The sequence below is a fragment of the Pristiophorus japonicus genome, chromosome X (genome assembly GCF_044704955.1).
Source record: "Pristiophorus japonicus isolate sPriJap1 chromosome X, sPriJap1.hap1, whole genome shotgun sequence".
Lineage (NCBI taxonomy): Eukaryota > Metazoa > Chordata > Chondrichthyes > Pristiophoridae > Pristiophorus > Pristiophorus japonicus.
Genome location: NC_092010.1, coordinates 20,052,819 through 20,074,306, shown reverse-complemented (window position 1 = coordinate 20,074,306; position 21,488 = coordinate 20,052,819). Strand labels below are relative to the sequence as shown.

The 21,488-nt window shown below is 44.0% G+C and overlaps 1 protein-coding gene across 3 annotated transcripts in view; it reads left to right on the top strand.

Moving 5' to 3' along the window:
- os9 (OS9 endoplasmic reticulum lectin) overlaps positions 1-14,044 on the top strand; it is a 73,853-nt gene extending 59,809 nt beyond the window's left edge. For 2 of the 3 annotated variants that reach the window (XM_070869443.1, XM_070869442.1), the window contains exons 13-15: positions 7,310-7,483; positions 11,886-11,998; positions 12,860-14,044. In XM_070869443.1, coding sequence (XP_070725544.1) covers positions 7,310-7,483; positions 11,886-11,998; positions 12,860-12,997 — 425 coding nt within the window. In that variant the 3' untranslated portion in view covers positions 12,998-14,044. The remainder of the gene's footprint in view (positions 1-7,309; positions 7,484-11,885; positions 11,999-12,859) is intronic. The other variant, XM_070869444.1, reaches the window with a different exon arrangement.
- The last annotated feature ends 7,444 nt before the right edge of the window (positions 14,045-21,488 follow it).

Here is a 21,488-nt window from a genome sequence, read left to right as displayed (position 1 = left end):
CCCCCCTTCCCCTTCTCCTCCTTCCCCCCCTTCCCCTTCTCCTCCTTCCCCCCCTTCCCCTTCTTCTCCTTCCCCCCCTTCCCCTTCTCCTCCTTCCCCCCCTTCCCCTTCTCCTCCTTCCCCCCCTTCCCCTTCTCCTCCTTCCCCCCTTCCCCTTCTCCTCCTTCCCCCCCTTCCCCTTCTCCTCCTTCCCCCCCTTCCCCTTCTCCTCCTTCCCCCCCTTCCCCTTCTCCTCCTTCCCCCCCTTCCCCTTCTCCTCCTTCCCCCCCCTTCCCCTTCTCCTCCTTCCCCCCCCTTCCCCTTCTCCTCCTTCCCCCCCTTCCCCTTCTCCTCCTTCCCCCCCCCTTCCCCTTCTCCTCCTTCCCCCCCTTCCCCTTCTCCTCCTTCCCCCCCTTCCCCTTCTCCTCCTTCCCCCCCTTCCCCTTCTCCTCCTTCCCCCCCTTCCCCTTCTCCTCCTTCCCCCCCTTCCCCTTCTCCTCCTTCCCCCCCTTCCCCTTCTCCTCCTTCCCCCCCTTCCCCTTCTCCTCCTTCCCCCCCTTCCCCTTCTCCTCCTTCCCCCCCTTCCCCTTCTCCTCCTTCCCCCCTTCCCCTTCTCCTCCTTCTCCTCCTCCTCCTCCTCCTCCTTCCCCCCCCTTCTCCTTCCCCTTCTCCTCCTTCCCCCCCTTCCCCTTCTCCTCCTTCCCCCCCCTTCCCCTTCTCCTCCTTCCCCCCCTTCCCCTTCTCCTCCTTCCCCCCCTTCCCCTTCTCCTCCTTCCCCCCCTTCCCCTTCTCCTCCTTCCCCCCCTTCCCCTTCTCCTCCTTCCCCCCCTTCCCCTTCTCCTCCTTCCCCCCCTTCCCCTTCTCCTCCTTCAACCCCTTCCCCTTCTCCTCCTTCAACCCCTTCCCCTTCTCCTCCTTCCCCCCCTTCTCCTTCCCCTTCTCCTCCCCTCCCCCCTCCCTCCCCCTCTGCCTCCCTCCCTCCCTCCCTCCCCTCCCCCTGCCCCCCCCCTCTCTCTCTACCCCCCTCCTCCCCCTCCCCTCACTGTCAGAAACACAGACACTGACAGGCAGAGAATGAGAGACACACACAGACAGAGAGATAGAGACACTGACAGAGACACACTGGGGGGGGGGTATCCCAGCACGCTGTTGGAGGGCTCCCGGTGCTGCAGTCGGTAAGTAGAAAATGTTTTATTTATTGATTTAAAAAAAAATTATTTCTTATTAATTTTTTTTGATTGATTTATTGGTTGATTTATTGATGTTTTTATCATTTATTATTGATGATGGCTCTTTATTTGTAAAACTGAAGTGTTTAATGTTTGTAAACTTCCCTTTAAACCCCCCCCCCCCCCCCATTCCCTACGCCTGACTTGTAACCTACGCCTGATTTTCTAAAGTGTAGACAAGGTTTTTTCGAGCGTACAAAAATCTTCACTTACTCCATTCTAAGTTAGTTTGGAGTAAGTTTTCACTGCCGAAACTTTGAAAACAGGCGTAAGTGGCTGGACACGCCCCCGTTTGGGGGAAAAAAAAATTCTGTTCCAAAGTGAAACTGTTCTAACTGACTAGAACTGGAGCAAACTAAATGCCGAGAATTTGAATTTCTAAGATACTCCGTTCTACACCAGTTGCTCCAAAAAATCAGGAGCAACTGAGGCCGAAATTTGGGCCCATAAAGTCTGCAGATGACACGAAATTTGGCAAAGTAGTAGATAGTGATGATAGTTATAGGCTTCAGGATGACAAAGACATGATGGTGGAATGGGCAGAATCCTGGTAGATGGAGTTCAGTGCAGAGAAGTGTGAAGTGATGCACTTTGGGAGGACTAATATGGAAGGACAGGGTACTATAAATGGCACGATTTTGAAAAGTGTAGATAAGCAAAGAGACCTTGGTATCTTATATACACAAATCCTTGAAGGTGGTAAGACAGGTTGGTAAGGTAGTTAAAAAAGCAAATGGGTTACTTGGGTTTATAAACAGAGGACTAGAATATAAAAGCAAAGAGATCATGCTAGAACCTTATAACTCACTGGTTAGGCCTCAGCTGGAGTATTGTGGACAATTCTAGGCATCACACTTCAGGAAAGATGTCAAGGGTACAGAGGACATTTACCAGGATGCTACCAGGGATGAGGGACTTTAGTTCTGAGGGGAGGTTGGAAAAGTTAGGACTGTTCTCCTTGGAACAGAGAAGGTTGAGAGATTTTAAAGATGAGGTTTTCGTAGAGTGGATAGAGAAAGGTTGTTCACTCTGGTGAGTGGGTCAATAACCAGAGGTCATAGTTTTTTAAATCATTTAACAAAAGATCTTGAGGGGAGATGAGAAATGTTTTCACTCAGACTTGTTGGGATCTGGAACACTACTTGAAAGGGTGGTGGAAGCTGATTCTACAAATAATTTTAAAGGGCATTAACAGGCACTTGCGTATGAAGAACTTGCAGGGTTACAGACAAAAAGCGGGGATGTGGGACGAAACACTCAGAGCCAAGCCAACACAGGCACGATGGGCCGAATGGCGGCCTCCTGTGCTATAAGTTTGTATGGTTCTATTTATCTCCCTCTCATCGCAATACCTATTTTTTTTCTTGAATGATTCCAGGGTTTTTGCCTCATACTTAGCTGGGAGTCCATCCCATGTATTGATCACTTTGTGTGAAAGTCTTCCTGACATCAGTCCTGAATTTCCCTTTCAATAGTGTAGGACAGTGGGGAATTCAAACTATCAACTTAGTTACCTTTTCCCATATCGTTTACTATCTTGTACACCACCTCTGTACAAGACCTCTTGGTCTTCTCCTTTTAAAGGCTGAAAAGTCTGTCTCAAGTCTCTCCCCATAATTCAGACCTCTGACTCCAGGAATTTATCTCCTGGCCCTTCACTGCAATTCCACATTTCCTTTGTGTCTGGGTGACCAGAACTGGACACAAGGTTGGTCTGACCAGGGCACTACATGATCTGAGCATGACTTCCTCTGACTTGTATTCTATTGTATTGGCTACATACTTTAGTATTCTGTTTACTTTATTGATTGCTGCTCTATGGTGGTCGGATATGTTGAGCTTTGCGTCTAATGAGACCCTTGGGTGTCTCTCTAAATTTAATCCTTAACTATTTGAGGCCTTTCATGGAGAGAGTGTGTATATTGCCTTTTTGTATTCTTCCCGTGTCCAAATTACATTTTGGCTATCTCTAATGCACATTTTGTCCACATGTTTGTATTTCCCAAGTTTCCTCCTCAATTAACTGTCCCTAGTTTGATATCATCTGCAGGTTTGACCAATTTTTTGAGTTTCTGAATCCAAGTGCTTGGTGTAAATTAGTAACTGTAGTGGTCCCAATACCGAGCCCTGCGCACCCCACTCCATACTTCTCGCCCTGACACAACTTCTTTAACAAGTACGAGCTGTTTTCTACCCTTCTGCCAATTTCTTAGCCATTCACTTGTCTTGCATCCCCACAGTTTTGAGCTTCCAAAAGCTTTTTGGAAGCTTAAACACACACCATGTAGGATTTTCTGCATTCCCCTTGGATTGTCACTTCCTGTAAAGTCAGAAGTTTGTCAGACCAGGTCTACCCCTTCTGAGTCTGTGCTCACTGCTGTTTACGAGATTATTGCAGATAATCCTCAAGTTGACTCCTGATAATCAGCTCCATTATTTGACATGGTGTTGAGGTAAGATTAATGGGCCTCTAGTTGCCCATATCTGTTCTATTACCCTTTTTGAAAATGGGACCCTGTTGGCCAACTGGTGTCTCCTCCATTGTTCAGTAACTCCCTCATAAATGGACCCAATTGTGGCCATGACTTGCTCCAATTTTTTTGGAGTAAGTTTTTTCTGGCGTAAATCAAAAAAAACCCATTTTCTCCAATAAACTTGCTCCAGAGTAACTTAGTTAGGTACGATTTTTTTTTTTAGTTCCGTTTTTTTTTTCAAAAGGGGGGCGTTCCCAGACACTTACGCCAGTTTTGGCCATTTATGTCACTTTGGCCAGCTAACAGTTACTCCAAATCGACTTAGGTCAGCATATGTGGCCAGCTCTGAAAAACGTTGCGGGCAGTTAAGAAATCGGCGCAGGTAAGTAAGTAAGTAAGGACCTGCACCCAAACACCAAACACCAAACAGCAAACGTTACAAATAAAACTTCAAATAACTAAATAAAAATAAAGAACTGAGGTAAACAACTGATCAACATTTAACTATTTGAAGTAAATCCTACCTTGGGCCGGGGACAGCAGCGGGCTGGCCTGTACGGGAGGCCATTTGGCGTGGGATAGGGTCGGCCGGCGAAGACACATCGGGAGGCTCAAGGGGAAGGGGGAGGGGGGGAGGAGGAGGGAGAGGAAAGGAAAGGCTGGGCTGCCTGAGAGCAGACAGGGGCATCAGGAGGCTCAAGGGAGGGAGAGGAAAGGCTGGACTCGGCGGCGGTGGGAGAGGAGAGATTTTATTATGGCTCGCACCTATTTCAAGCAGGAGCACTGACTGTCCCATTTCTAGGGCTGCTCAAAAATCGACTCGGGTAGGGTTCTGGCAGCAAGCAGCCAGTGTTTTTAAACTCAAACAGGGCTACACAGCGATGCACTTCAAAAATGGCCGAGTGCCAAGTTTCGGCGCTACTGCGCAATCATTGGGGCCGACACCACTGCGCATGCGCAACGCTGCTGGCACTCGTTTCAGCGCAGGCCTGTAGCTCCGCCCCCCACTGATATATCTGCGCAGTGCCAGGGCACTGGAGGCTCTGCAGAGCGGCCAGGATGAGGCCATTTTTTTCCGGGGCAGTTTATAGCGCACAAAGTCGGCACACAACGGGTCAGTGCGCCAAAGAAGCGGCATGGCCAAAATTGGGCCCAATCATTTATCAATGCCTCACAAATCTCCTCCCTTGTTTTTCTTAGTAATTTGGGATAAATACCATCTATCCCTGGTGATTTAATTTGTTTTGAGCTCTCTTAGCTGAGAACTTCCATCTCATTTCTATCCAAGTCATTAATTCTACTTGGGGAGGACATGTTACTCATGTGACTAATTGGAGGAAATAATCATTGAGAATGTTAACTACTGTTTATGCTCATCCTGTTTCTTGGGTTATTACAGATAATCCTTATTCACTCCTGATGATCGATTCCATTATTATTATAAGTGCCACGGGATGTTTTATTACTTAAGGTGTTATATAAATAAAAGTTGTTTCAGCACTATTTATTTACATTTTTACAGTTCTCTCCTCCACTCTTCGGGCCCAAGTTTCCACACGATAAAAAAACGGGCGCCACTCCGAGCTGGGCGCCCGTTTTTCGCGCGTAAAACGGCGCCGGAAAAAAACCTCGCAATTCTGGAGCGTTCTGCAGCTCCTTGTCTGCCTGGCGCGGCGCCCAGGGGGCGGAGCCTACACTCGCGCCAATTTTGTAAGTGGGAGGGGGCGGGTACTATTTAAATTAGTTTTTTCCCTGCCGGCAACGCTGCGCGTGCGCGTTGGAGCGTTCGCGCACGCGCAGTGTGAAAAAAACATTGGCACTCGGCCATTTTTGTAGTTCTTTGTAGCTGTTTAATTTTTGAAAATGTTTTAATAAAAGCACATTGCCATCAGCACATCAGCACTGAGGCTACCCTTCTCACTGTCTCCTTCCCCCCCCCCCCCCCGCGGGAATGAAACGTCTGTTTAACCCCCCCCCCGCGGGAACGAACGATGGCTGAAGCACTTTCACACAGGTAGGACGATGGTTTATTTAATCTTTTCTTTGCTTATAAATGTTTATGCAGGTTGGATTTATTTGTATAATATTTGTATAAGTATAAATAAGGATTGATTGTAGAATTTAATGAGTTCCCTCCCCCCCCCCCCCCCACCTCGTTCTGGACGCCTGATTTGTAACCTGCGCCTGATTTTTTAATGTGTAGAACAGGTTTTTTCAGTTCTACAAAAATCTTCACTTGCTCCATTCTACTTTAGTTTGGAGTAGGTTTTCACTGTGGAATCTTTCAAATCAGGCGTCAGTAGCCGGACACGCCCCCTTTTGAAGAAAAAATTCTGTTCCAAAGTAGAACTGTTCTACCTGACTAGAACTGCAGAAAAAAAAATGTGGAGAATTGCGATTTCTAAAATAGTCCGTTCTCCACCAGTTGCTCCTAAAAATCAGCCGCAAATCATGTGGAAACTTGGGCCCATTAGAACAGCAGGAGGCCGTTTAGCCCCTCTGGTCTGTTCTGCCATTTTGCCATAGAACCATAGAATGGTTACAGCACAGAAGGAGGCCATTCGACTCGTCCAGCTTGTGCCGGTTCTCTGCAAGAGCACCTCAGCCCTTTCCCCGTAGCCCTGCAATTGTTTCCCTTCAGGTACTTATCCAACTCCCTTTTGAAAGCCACGATTGAGTCTGCCTCCACCACCCTTTCAGGCCGTGCATTCCAGATCCTAACCACTCGCTACGTAAAAAAGTTTTTCCTCATGTCACCTTTGGTTCTTCTGCCACTCACCTTAAATCTGTGTCCTCTGGTTCTCGACCCTTCCGCCAATGGGAACAGTTTCTCTCTATCTACTCTGTCCAGACCCCTCATGATTCTAAACACCTCCATCAAATCTCCTCTCAACCTTCTCTGCTCCAAGGAGAACAACCCCAGCTTCTCCAGTCTATCCACGTAACTGAAGTCCCTCCTCCCTGGAACCATTCTCGTAAATCTTTTCTGCACCCTCTCTAAGGCCTTCATGGCTGATCTGTGACCTAACTCCATGTACATATTCATCTTCATCCCATTGAGCCCCTTTGCCTTTATCCCTGCAGGATGTGGAGAGGCTGCTTTTTCTCCATTATTTATTTTTGTCTATCCATTTAGGGCCATACTTATTAAGTCTATGCTTACTGACCTTGGGTATGTTTTTATCCTGCATGCTCAGGATTATGCCTTTAAAGGCATTTGTCCACTACAGAAGTGTTGTTGAATAATACCCACCAATCAATTTGCTTAAGTTGATCTATCATTCATTTTGAAGTTAGCATTGCCAGCGCCTGAACCAGGATACCCACTGGTTTCAGCCAATTGATTCAGGGCAAGAGCATCACCAGTCAAACGTTACCTTTCTTTAAACAGCCCAATCCCAATAAAGGATGTTTTGCATTCAGTTCTGTGTCCCGATGATGACCTGTTCGAACTATTCACTTTTTTTTTTCTGGAAGACTGTTAGCAGCTATCCAAGTATAGGGATCTGGGCATTTTTATGGAAGCTGAAGGTGTTTAAATATTGCAAGATCCTAGGATTTATATACTGTTTCTAAAAACTCGAATAGCCTTTGTACATTTTCTACTGACTTCTTGCTGCGTTTCAGAAACTGATGAAGCAACTGAGGCACACGTTAAAGTCCGAGTCACAAAAATCAAACCAGGCAGCCCACTACAAAAAGAGATGAAAGTGCGTGAAATGAGTGGTACAGACCCCCAGCTCAGGCAGATTCAGAATGTGGTGAAAGAGCAGCTGGAGAAAGCAGGATTGAAAGCAGAAGGTAGTTTGGAGACTCCTTATTTATACTGCAACAATAAACCTTCCTGCGTTCCTTCGACTGTGATGGGAACCAAGAGGCTGTTCTGAAAATGACTCCGTGTCAAAAATATATTTGCTTTACTTGAGTGCTTGGGTGTCTCAGAGCACTGCCCTTTTCTCTGTGACCTGAATTTGGATCTGGCTCAGACTGAAGGGGTGAATGTCCACCAGCTATAAGGGCCCTAAGTGAGATGACTGTGGCCAATGTCACACCAATTTTTGTGACAATAAATTGGGAGCTTTGCTGAGTTGGGAGGATGACTGATGGTGTAGGAAATTGAATAAAGCGCACTCTGTGGAAGAGGGTACTTACTCTGAAGTTATGCTTAAAGCATGTTGTTGACAAAACTCTTGTCTGTGGGAGTGTTTAATGTTGACGGTGCTTGCCAGAAGCGGAAATGTGTTCCAAATAATCCCCAGCACTGACTGCCTTCACCTTGAGTATCAGAAGATGTAGAAAGGAAAAAATTAATTTATTAAAACTGCACTGCAATTTAACCATGTTAGCCGTGGCTCAGTGGGTAGCACACTCGCCTCCGAGTCAGAAGGGTTGTGGGTTCAAGTCCCACTCTCAGAGCAGTAACTATCTGAGGTGTCTTTCTTTGTGAAGACAGAACTGAAATATTTGTATAATTAGTCTGCCATTTTTTTGTTCCCCATTATAAATTCACCTGAATCTGACTGCAAGGGACCTACGTTTGTCTAATGTGGGAAAATCTGAGGTCATCCACTTTGGCAGAAAAAATAGAAAAGCAAATTATTATTTAAATGGAGGAAAACTGCCAAGTGCTGCAGTACAGAGGGACCTGGGGGTCCTTGTGCATGAAATACAAAAAGTTAGTATGCAGGTACAGCACATAATCAGGAAGGCCAATGGAATGTTGGCCTTTATTGCAAGGGGGATAGAGTATAAAAGCAGAGAAGTCCTGCTACAACTGTGCAGGGTATTGGTGAGGCCACACCTGGAGTACTGCATACAGTTTTGGTCGTCGTATTTAAGGAAGGATATACTTGCATTGGAGGCAGTTCAGAGAAGGTTCACTCTGTTGATTCCGGAGATGAGAGGGTTGACTTATGAAGGTAGGTTGGGCCTATACTCATTGGAGTTCAGAAGAATGAGAGGTGATTTTAATCAAAACATATAAGATAATGAGGGGGCTCGACAAGGTGGATGCAGAGGGGATATTTCCACTCATAGGGGAAACTAAAACAAGGGGGCAAAGTCTCAGAATAAGAGGCCGCCCATTTAAAACTCAGATGAGGAAAAATTTCTTCTGAGGGTTGTAAATCTGTGGAATTCTCTGCCCCAGAGAGCTGTGGAGGCTGGGTCATTGAATATATTTAAGATGGAGATAGACAGATTTTTGAGCGATAAGGGAATAAAGGGTTATGGGGAGCAGGCAGGGAAGTGGAGCTGAGTCCATGATCAGATCAGCCATGATCTTATTAAATGGCGGAGCAGGCTCGAGGGGCCAAATGGCCTACCCCTGCTCCTATTTCTTTTGTTCTTATGTTAAACCGAGGCCCCGTCTGCTCTCTCAGGTGGACGTAAAAGATCACATGGCACTATTTCGAAGAGCAGGGGAGCTAGCCCCGGTGTCCCGGCCAATATTTATCCCTCAATCAACATCACAAACAGATTATCTGATCATTATCATTTTGTTGTTTGTGGGAGCTTGCTGTATGCAAATTGGCTGCCTCGTTTCCCACATTACAACAGTGACTACACTCCAGGGGTACTTCATTGGCTGTAAAGCGCTTTGAGATGTCCAGTGGTCGCTTTTTAAATGCAAGTCTTTTAACCTAGTAGCGCGGTTCATTGAGCCAGCTGACATTTTTGTGTATTTGAACGATTTCTATATAGGTTAGATCACTACGCAAGGGTTCAAAATGTAATTTCAAGGATTACAGATGACTGGCTGCCACATTAAATACTTTTGATTTTGGTTCTGTTCAATGTTTTCATTTTGAAAGGTGAAGGCTTTGAAAAAATGTACACTTTGACTTAGTTGCAGTACCTATTTCAACCACATGGTGGTCTGCTCCTGATAATTCAGTCGTTCTTTGCACAAAAAGTTCAAATTACCCAATAATTAGAATGAACCGGATTCCAATTGGAGGAGACGAGACTGTATCTGTAAACGTTACCACTGACTGCAAGACAAAAATATAGCCTTGCAAGGTGCTGTACATATCCTTCATTTTTGCCAGACTTTACAGGTTTAACAACAAAAACTTGTAATTATATAGCACCTTTAACACAGTAAAATGTCCCAAGGCGCTTCACAAGAGTATTGTAAGACACACACATTTCAAAAAGGTTCAACCTAATTTATTCTTGAATAAATTAATCCAGATCAGCCCATTTTCAATCCTGAAACTGAAGTTCAGTTGGATAAGCAAGGTTTTAAATTATTGTAAGCACGGAATGTTTACAATGTAGTTGGCTATGATGATCAGAGGTTGATGGGTTAACATGACTGTGGTTTTAATTTACTGTGCAATATTCCTGGTACTTTCAGTTATGCAATGGTTTTCCACCATTAATCCATGTGCTCGAGTAGATATTCCTTTCTACCCCAAACATGACTCTGAAGCAACTTCTCTGTTTAGCAAGTGAGCGTACTGAAAAATCTGAGTTGAGAAATGTGGCTTGTCCTGCATCCTACCTTCTGCACAGTTACAAAATATACAATAGGATTATTTGACTGATCATTTATTCAGTGTGATTTGTGCAGCAAAAATTTTTTTTAATGGAATCATCTGATTTCGTTAAATTGTCCCGAAACTTAGATTTGCCACCAACCAATTTTTGAGTACTTCCTGCCAGCCGACTTGTTTTTATGCTGTACATGAGCCAGGCCTCAGGTGGTCAGACTAGACTATGCCTGGGTAACCCCACCCCTTGTGTTTGAGGAAGCACTTTGCTCCTCTCCAAGGTTTCAGTTTAAGAATGAGAAGTTTGTGTACTGACCACCTTTCCTCTACATTTAATTATTGCATGCTTTTTGTCTTCTTTCTTATCCCTCTTGGGGCAGTTTATGCTCACTTAAAATTCATTTGGTTGCCGTAACATTTTTTCATCCTCCAAATTATTAAATATTAGAGCACATTTTGCTTCAGATTATAAATGTGAAGGAGGGGTAGACTGTATAGGGTGTTTCAAGCTTAAGGTGCCCAGGTATTTGTACATTTACTAGCATGTTATTTCCCCTGATGGAAGCCGAGTTTTCCCTTTGGGTAGCTGGCATTGTCTTTCAGAAGTTAGGATGGAAATCCTGGGAATATGTGACTATTTGCAGGGGTGGGGGTTCTCCCCACCCACACCCCCCCACACACACACACACAGTTTTAAGAGTGTACAAGTGGTATTTCACTGGTAACATTTCACCCCATTCTTGCCAAAAGATTGATCATTCGTGCAATTTGAATACGTGAGCACAGCCAAATAAAATAACAGGAGTGGTTAGATGAGGGGGAAGATTGAATGAAGCACTGCAAGAAAGGTGTCCACTTAGATGTAGCTCACCTCAATCAATCATAGGCAGTCCCTGGAAATGAGGATGACTTGCTTCCACGCCAAAAACGGATGAGTTCACAGGTGTTTCAATGAAGGACCTAAAATTCTGGATCCTGAACTCCATCCTGAAGAGTGGAAGATGCCTGTGCGTGGATTTTTTTAACGTGGGGTGGCCGTTGCACACCAGCCCCCACACGGGCTTGTCAGAGCTAGGTCTTGGTCCAGTGGCAAGGATTAACCAGGACGCCTGGAGACCAGCTCTGCTGCACGGACCTAGTGCGCGCACATATCGCAGTGTGGGCTGTCTCGTGCTGCCCCTGGGTTCCTGGCCCCGAACTCGCGCCTCTCCTGGGCCCCAATCACATCCCTCTACAGTCTCTCGTCGCCCCTTCACCCCGACCTCGCTGCTCCTGCTGTATCTGCCCACGCTCCAATCACCGACCTGGACCTTGATGACGTCACTCTTCGCTGCCATCACCCTCCTGCACCAGCTCGCGCTGTACCCTGAAGTGGCCTCCACGCTGCTCCCGGGCTGCTCACCTCCGCTCCTTTTATGGTCCCGACCTGCCGCTTTTTAACCTTTATTTTTTTGAAAGACTCGATATTCACAGAATTGTATTGAACTCAAATGCAAATCTGTCTTTTTGTGTGTTCAGTCCAACCTAAAGTAGCTTGTGGCAATTGAATAAAATTAGGGATGCAAAGAAACTTTTAAATGTGGTTTTACAGGCTACAAAAATATATTTTAAATGTTATATTAATAACATTGCTGTTTCTGCAGAGTTAACTTTACAAGGGGATGCAGTGACAATTCACTGAATTAACACTGGATTTTTTTTTTCAGGTAAAATCGAAGTGAAGATTGTAACAACTGGATCACTTGGAGATGATGATGATATGCACTGGCTATCGGAAGAAGACACCAAATCCTTCAGAGAGCTTCTCATCAACTTGCTGGTGAACATGTTTGTTCCGCACTGTTATTACTAGAGAATTTGCAGTGAGATTAATGCTGTTTTCTTACCCCAGAGGGTGTTCAGAGCCGTGATCGCCGCATGCCCCCTCAATTCATAGATACCGAGGTGGAATTTGGTGAGACCCTGCCCCACCAGCAGGGCCTTGCGCAGTGGGCAGTTATCAGAAAATCACTGGTGCATTGCATGCTATTTTCTGTTCATTAATATCTATTAATACAGTGCACCCACCATTTTCTGATGATTCACTCCGTGCATGTCAGAGCTTACTGATGGTGCGGGATCTCTGAAAATAACACCCATAAACTCTTGCAATCTATTATTGGTTTTTAAAGCACGCTCTAGGTTGAGCTTTTTGATTTTGAGGATCGATTTTATATCCAAACTTGGAAACGCTCGCTTATGGGTACTTCCAATATAATATTGGGGAAGTGACTAAAAGTGTACAACTTGCATCGACTTCTGTTCATTCCTCCCCCTCCCCAAGACCTGTCATTTAATACCCATCTGGATGCCAATGTCTCCTGCATGTGGCTTGGAAATCTTTAGGGTTCCAGGCAATGACATGGTCCAGGGGAAAATTTCCACAGGCAAATGCAGTAATGGATCAGGATTAAACAGCAGTCTGGCGATGATCATTTGATCCCATCATCTGAAGGAACATAAATGGGACCGGTTGTATTGTGAAAAGCAGCAAGAGTTAAGGAGGGAGATTTGGAGGAAAAATGATCCTTTCTCTGCCTTTTGAAATCAGGCAGGATTGTAGAAATTTCAGAGGTGTTCATCTGTTAAATGGAAATGTGCATAATTTAAAATCTTTAAAATATTTATACTTTTCAAACAGACTGGTGGTAGTGAAGAGGTTTACAAAGAACAACAGAGGCAACAGCAGTTGGAGGATAATTACCGCTTTGTGTGGGGGGAAAGCCAAGAAGAAACACAGTCATCGAGCAGCACAGATTCTGATGATATGGACTTCTAGGGACACATGACTCTCAGTATAAATCAAACACATCTTCGGGTGTTGGCACATGAACCAGTCAATTTGCACTTTGCCATGTGTAATGGCACATTTATTGTGATCACTGATCACAATTGATAATAAATGAATCTGCAGAAGAACGGTCAGAATTTTGTATTTTTATTGATGAGCTAAAGTGGAATTTTATGTGTTTCTGATGCAGTTCTTTTTGAGTTGGAAATGGTGTGTATGGGTAAAATCTTATGAATGTGTTTCTTGGTAATGACCCTTGCCACCAGAGCACTGAGGTAGGCAGTCTGACATCCTCTTTGACCTACAAGCAAATGTGTATCCGTGAGAGGTAAGGACTGTTCGTTAATGTGGAGAGTGAGCACAGAGTGTCGTGAATGTAATGTTTTTATCCCAAAATGGATTTTTCTCTTTAAATTGGAAGTGGAAAGCTGGACAGGTGAAGAATCTAAAGGGCAAGGAGGCTGAGCAACTTGGTGGCAGAAATCATTAGGATTGCTACGCATCAGCTTAGTGGTAGACACCTGGACTGTAAAGCTTCAGATAAAGCCAACAGTTCCAGCCTTTAGATGGCATCACTGGCTTCAAGCTGTTTGGGATATATTTCTTTCCCGATGGTAAAGTTTCTGCCATGTTAGCCAAAGTCAGAGACCATAAATGATTGGATCCTTTTTTAATGTCCAAACCAATCTTGAAATGGCAACTTGCTGCTAAAAAAAAAATAAAGCCGACATGGCGACAGCAGCCACCTTGCCTTTAGTAATCAGATATTGTGGCTGCCAGATATTTGTCTCCAGTAGCTAGCCAGTCATTTTATTCAAGTTTGTGTATATGTTTGATTGTCTTATCTTTACTATGAATTATTTTGTGCTAGCTGCTTTGTAATTCAAGAAAATATGGATTTGCTTTGCGATTAATGCAGCAATTGCAATGAAAGTTTGCCATACTTAAGACCAAGCAGATACCTACTTTGATTCTTAAAATATTTGGGCAACACTGTGATTTGAATATGTTTAATAAAACACAGTATCCAGTTTACGTAGTGTGTAACCATTTTTTCCTGAATCAAGCACTTAATGGGCGAACGGCTTTACATTGGAGTTCAGAAGAATGAGAGGTGATCTTATCGAAACGTATAAGATTATGAGGGGGCTTGACGAGGTGGATGCAGAGAGGATGTTTCCACTGATGGAGACTAGAACGAGAGGGCATGATCTCAGAATAAGGGGCTGCCCATTTAAAACTGAGATGAGGAATTTCTTCTCTCGGTTGTAAATCTGGAATTTGCTGCCTCAGCTGTGGAAGCTGGGACATTGAATAAATTTAAGACAGAAATAGACAGTTTCTTAAATGATAAGGGGTTATGGGGAGCGGCGGGGAAGTGGAGCTGAGTCCATGATCAGATCAGCCATGATCTTATTGAATGGCGGAGCCGGCTCGAGGGGCCTTATGGCTTACTCTTGCTCCTATTTCTTATGTTCTTATGTCACCCAGTAGTGTACTATGTTTGTTTAAAGCTTCAACAGTCAAGGGTTTTAAATAACACATTGAAATTAAGCCATATGAGCTGATCAGAGAGAGCCAGCATGGATTTGTAACAGGTAAGTCATGTCTAATGAACCTAGTTGACTTTTTTTGAGGAGGTAACAAATATGGTAGATAAGGGAGTGTCTATGGATGTTATTTATATGGACTTCCAGAAGGCAGGCAACAAGGTTCCACATGAGACTGAAGTGAGAGCATGTGGAATTGGAGGCAACCTATTTGCATGTGTAGGGAGTTGATTAGGAGGACAGAGACTGGGGATAATGGGTATGTGCTCCAATTGGCAGGATGTGACAAGTGGTGTCCCCCAGGGATCTGTACTGGGGCCTCAGCTCTTCACTGTTTGTAAATGAACTTTGAAAGAATAGCGAGCCATATATCCAAGTTTGCTGATGACACCAAGTTAGGTGGCGCAGTAAATAGTGTTGATGGAACACAAAGTTGCAACGGGACATTAATAGATTAAGTGAGTGGGCAGAACTGGCCGATGGAATTCAATGTAGGGAAGTGTGAGGCCAACCACTTTGGACCCAAGATCGATTGAGTATTTTCCAAATGGTGAGAAGCTAGGAACTGCAGATGAGCAGGGGTCCAAGCACAGGAATCACTAAAAGCTAATGTACAGGTATAAAAATAATTTAAAAGGCTAATGTAATGTTGGCCTTTGCTGGAATACAAAGGGGAGGAAGTGATGTTACAGCTGTACAGAGCCTATCTGGATACTGCGTTCAGTTCTGGGCACTGGCCTTGGAGAGGGAGTAGCGCAGATTCACCAGAGCGATACCGGGGCTTAGAGGGTTAAATTAAGGACGGGTTGCGTAGACTAGGCTTGTATTCTCTTGCATATAGAAGACTGAGGTATGATCTAGTTGAGGTGTTAAAGATTGGAGGATTTGAAGGGGTAGACAAAGAGAAACTATTTTCTCTGGTGGGGGAGTCCAGAACAAGGGGCATAACCTTAAAATTCGAGCCAGGCCGTTCAGAGGTGATGTCAGGAAACACTTCTTCACACAAAGGGTCGTGGGAATCTCGAACTCTCTCTTCTCCCCCGCCCCCAAAAAAAACTGTTAATTTCAAAACTGAAGTTTTGTTTAATGAGGGTATCAAAGGATATGGAACCAAGGCGGGCCGATGGAGTAAAGATACAGATCAGCCATTATCTAATTAAATGGCGAAATAGACTTGAGGGGCTAAATGGCCGCCTTGTTCTTGAGATTGTTGCAGCTTTGAAGCAATGTTTTTTAAACACACGTGTGTATATATATTTTAATCTTTGCAAGGTTATCCTTTCACACACACACAATCATACAGCACCTTTCACATCCTCTGGACATCCCAATGCATTTCAGTGCCAATGAATTACTATTGAAGTATCATCACTGTTGTAACATAGGTGAACATGGCAGCCAATTTGCGCACAACAGCAATGAATTAGCTGGCCATATAATCTGATTTTAGCAACATTGGTTGAGGGATAAACGGTGTCCAGAACATTAGGAGAACTCCCCAGCTCTTCTGACCATGGGATCTTTTATGTCTATCAGAGAGGGCAGATATAGCTTCTGTTTAACATCTCGCCTGAAAGATGGCACCTCTGACAGTTCAGCTTCCCTCAGTACTACACTGAAGTGTCAGCTTGGATTATGTGCTCAGTCTCGAGTGGGACTGGAACTCACCACCTTTTGACTGAGGAGTAAGTGCTTTCACTGAGCTGAGGCTAAAAGTTAAAGGCACACGCAGCCATTTATTTTCTATTGGCATAGCCAGTCTGAATTTTCTACAATTGGGGTTTTCTGCATCTGTGCTCGCTAACCCATGAATTTCCTGTCCAGTACCATGAATAGGAGGGTGGGTGGGGAGTGGCAGGTGGAGAATCACGGGCTGGCAACGCACACCAGAAAGCCCCAGCACTGTTGCCCCCCCCCCCCCCCCCCCCCCCCCTGACCTGTCAGCTTTCTTGTGCTGGTGAGCTTTAGCTGTACGACTGGTTTTCATTCTGAAAATGAAACCTTTTTTTGGGGGGGGTGGGGAGAATAACATTGTTAATTATTGTATGTCATGGTTTTATTGTAACAAATTATTTGAGTAAACCAAGTGTTTCATGCATTTGAGTGCAACAATATAATTAAAGTCATGCAAGTACAATTGATCAGATTACTACTGTGAAGACATTTTCAAATGCACATTTTTGAAGTTGGTCATTAATATTTACAAAATAGTACAATTCACTACATTTGGTACACGATGCATGTGACTGAATATTCCATACTTGGCATCCTACAGCTTGGTTGTGACTGATACAGAATGAAAAAGTAACATTAAACAGCTGAAGAAATGGCACAAGTAAAGTAATAAAAAATAAAAATTAACCCTTTTATTCCAAAGTCATTCATTCACAACTTTGTCACCTTAAACCTGAATGTTATCTACAATGTTTCTTGTGTAATGAAAAATGTCTACACAAATATTGCAACTTTAATGTAACTATTTAACTTTTGTAAAATGGCAAAACACCAATATCTTTGAAGCGTTTTACAGGATATAGCCATTCCATTGCTGATCTTGGAGAGGAATCTGCAATGGCAGTATCCTCAAGCATCCATCTCAAGTAAAATGCATCAGTTGTGATATTGCTGAATGTTGAGACATTATCCTCTATATGGCCATTTGCTAATTATAGACGTCTGAATGATATCTTGCTGCTGTAATGAGAGAGGCAATCTTCTGACAACCATACAACAAACATTGTATTAAATTACATTGAAGGGTCTTCAGTTTTCTCTATTCCCTAACTTGGTGCTTCGGACTTGCCTGTGTCCTCCAGGATTGGGAAGGGAAGAGCTTAGAGGGTATGGGAGAAAAGAGATGGTTAAGTAATGTACCCTTTGACTGATGCACCCCTCTAGCCTATGATTATCCTATACAGGATACTCCATATGATAGCACTGGGTATTTCACAATACCATACCTGCCAATCGTTGGCTTTTTAAACTGACATGTCAGTTTTTCAACCCATGTGGCTGCTTGTCAGAATTCCACAAGAAAAATCATCTTTTTCCACTGAGATTGGAGGTTAAACTTGCTATATAAATACAAGTTGTTGTTGTTATTTGGAATGCACAACTGTCATAGGTAGATCAGTTGGAACAAAAACAGACGGCTGAGAACCAGTTTTCTCTCACTTGCACAAACTTGAAGTGGAAAAGTTTTAAGATGGGCCGATGTGTTTGAGAATTGTAGTTCATTTTAGTATTTCCGCACAAGTTGTACATGACACATAATCTACTCAAATGCAACTTTTTAAAAACAAACTTTTTTTCTATCTTTACGTGAAGGTTTATTTTCCTGAAGATTAGTTAATGTTTGGTTATTAAGATGAGAATATTGTCTGGCGTGTTGCATTAATTGGCTTTCAGCATTCCTGTCACTGCACCAGTGGAGCTGCCAGTGTTCGGAAACAGAGGATGTAGAAGTGGTAAACTTTACTTAAACAAATTGCACCAAGATTCCCCTATTTAGCAGTTTAGTAATGTACTATTGTGATGTGGGGAGTGGGGGAAAGGATACCTCCAGATTCCCCTTTTTATAAATAAATAAACCTTAAGCATTTGCATTTTTCAGTAATTTTGATATGCACCATTGTTGCAAATTACACTAATGAACTTTCGGATTTTCCCCTTGCCATTAAATGTTGGGTAAACATACAGCCTCATCACCTACTCACCTCCCACTTCACTTTCAGTGCAGCCCATACTCTTGAGGGCTATAGAAAATAGGTGCAGGAGCAAGCCATTCGGCCCTTCGAGCCTGCACCACCATTCAATAAGATCATGGCTGATCATTCACCTCAGTACCCCTTTCCTGCTTTCTCTCCATACCCCTTGATCCCTTTAGCTGTAAGGGCCATATCTAACTCCCTCTTGAATATATCGAACGAACTGGCATCAACAACTCGCTGCGGTAGGGAATTCCACAGGTTAACAACTCTGAGTGAAGAAGTTTCTCCTCATCTTGGTCCTAAATGGCCTACCCCTTATCCTTAGACTGTGACCCCTGGTTCTGGACTCCCCCAACATCGGGAACATTCTTTCAGCATCTAACCTGTCCAGTCCCATCAGAATTTTATGTTTCTATGAGATCCCCTCTCATTCTTCTAAACTCCAGTGAATACAGGCCCAGGTCGATCCAGTCTCTCCTCATATGTCAGTCCAGCCATCCCGGGAATCAGTCTGGTAAACCTTCGCTGCACTCCCTCAATAGCAAGAACGTCCTTCCTCAGATTAGGAGACCAAAACTGAACACAATATTCCAGGTGAGGCCTCGCCAAGGCCCTGTACAGCTGCAGCAAGACCTCCCTGCTCCTATACGCAAATCCCCTCGCTATGAAGGCCAACATGCCATTTGCCGCCTTCACCGCCTGCTGTACCTGCATGCCAACTTTCAATGACTGATGTACCATGACACCCAGATCTTGTTGCACCTCCCCTTTTCCTAATCTGCTGCCATTCAGATAATCTGCCTTCATGTTTTTGCCACCAAAGTGGATAACCTCACATTTATCCACATTATACTGCATCTGCCATGCATTTGCCCACTCGCCTAACCTTTCCAAGTCACCCTGCAGCCTCTTAGCATTCTCCTCACAGCTCTCACTGCCACCCAGCTTAGTGTCATTTGCAAACTTGGAGATATTACTCTCAATTCCTTCATCTAAATCGTTAATGTATATTGTAAAGAGCTGGGGTCCCAGCACTAAGCCCTGCGGCACCCCACTAGTCACTACCTGCCATTCTGAAAAGGACCCATTTATCCCGACTCTCTGCTTCCTGTCTGCCAACCATTTCTCTATCCATGTCAATACATTACCCCCAAAACCATGTGCTTTAATTTTGCACACCAATCTCTTGTGTGGGACCTTGTCAAAAGCCTTTTGAAAGTCCAAATACACCTCATCCACTGGTTCTCCCTTGTCCACTCTACTAGTTACATCCTCAAAAAATTCCAGAAGATTTGTCAAGCATGATTTCCCTTTCATAAATCCATGCTGACTTGGACCGATCCTGTCACTGCTTTCCAAATGCGCTGCTATTTCATCTTTAATAATTGATTCCAACATTTTCCCTACTACTGATGTCAGGCTAACCGGTCTATAATTCCCCATTTTCTCTCCCTCCTTTTTTTAAAAAGTGGGGTTATATTAGCTACCCTCCTGTCCATAGGAACTGATCCAGAGTCGATAGACTGTTGGAAAATGATCACCAATGCATCCACTATTTCTAGGGCCACTTCCTTAAGTACTCTGGGATGCAGACTATCGGGCCCTGGGGATTTATCGACCTTCAATCCCATCAATTTCCTGGCTAATAATAATTTCCTTCAGTTCCTCCTTCTCGCTAGACCCTCGGTCCCCTAGTATTTCCGGAACATTATTTGTGTCTTCATTAGTGAAGACCTAACCAAAGTATTTATTCAGTTGGTCTGCCATTTCTTTGTTCCCCATTATAAATTCACCTGATTCTGACTGCAAGGGACCTACGTTTGTCTTCACTAATCTTTTCCTCTTCACATATCTATAGAAGCTTTTGTAGTCAGTTTTTTTTTGTTCCCAGCAAGCTTCCTCTCGCACTCTATTTTCCCCCTCCTAATTAAACCCTTTGTATTCCTCTGCTGAATTCTAAATTTCTCCCAGTCCTCAGGTTTGGTCAATTTATATGCTTCTTCCTTGGATTTAACACTATCTCTAATTTCCTTTGTTAGCCATGGCTGAGCCACCTTCCCCGTTTTATTTTTACTCCAGCCAAGGATGTGCCATTGTTGAAGTTCATCCATGTGATCTTTAAATGTTTGCCATTGTCTATCCACCGTCAACCCTTTAAGTATCATTAAGTATTTATGAACTGTCCCTTTTTCAGGGCTGTGTCGGCTTTTGTTAGCTTTCATAGTTGGTGTGTATGAATTCAGCACAGTTGAGGGTCTCTCTACTGAATCGATACATTGTCAGTCTTCCCATGTTACCTCCTTCAATAAGTGTTTCATTCTGCTTTTCTGATTTTGATCTTTGAACTGCTTGCCTTTTGGGATGGCTTTGATTACTTGCATGTGGTTGATCATAAAACCATTTATATTAATTCCTGACTGAATATACTGCATGTATATAGTGCTCGTGCAGGAAGTTGGCTCTGACTAGCACTTCATAGTGAGGAGGAAAGATCAGATGGTGAGCATAAGAAATAGGAGCAGGAGTAGGCTATTTAGTCCCTTGAGCCTGGTCTGCCATTCAATAAGATCATGGCTGATCTGATCATGGACTCAGTTCCACTTCCCTACCCACTCCCCATAACTCTCGACTCCCTTATCGTTCAAAAATCTGTCTTCACGTTAAATGCATTCAATGACTCAGCCTCCACAGCTCTCCGGGGTAGATAATTCCAAAGATTCCTGACCCTCAGAGGAAATTCCTCCTCATCTCTGTCTTAAATGGGCGATCCATTATTCTGAAACTTTGTCCCCCTAGTTCTAGATTTCCCATGAGGGGAAACATTCTCTCTGCGTCTATCCTGTTAGCCCCCTCACCATCTTTTATGTTTCAATAAGATCAGCTCTCATTCTTCTAAACTCCAATGAGTATAGGCTCAACCTTCATAAGACAACTTTTCATCTCTGAAATCAACCTAGTGAACCTTCTCTGCAATACCTCCAATGCAAGTATGTCTGTCTGTAAACAAGGAGACCAAAATTGTATGCAGTACTCTAGGTGTGGTTTTACCAATGCCCTGCACAGTTGTAGCAAGATGTCCCTGCTTTTATACTCCATCAATGGAGGAAGTGAGGCTAGGATGGCACAGTCGAAGAAGACGGGTTGTACATCAACACTAAAGTTGCAAAAATTTTGGAAGTATGTGCTCATTTCACACAAGTACGTGAGCAGGGATTTTGG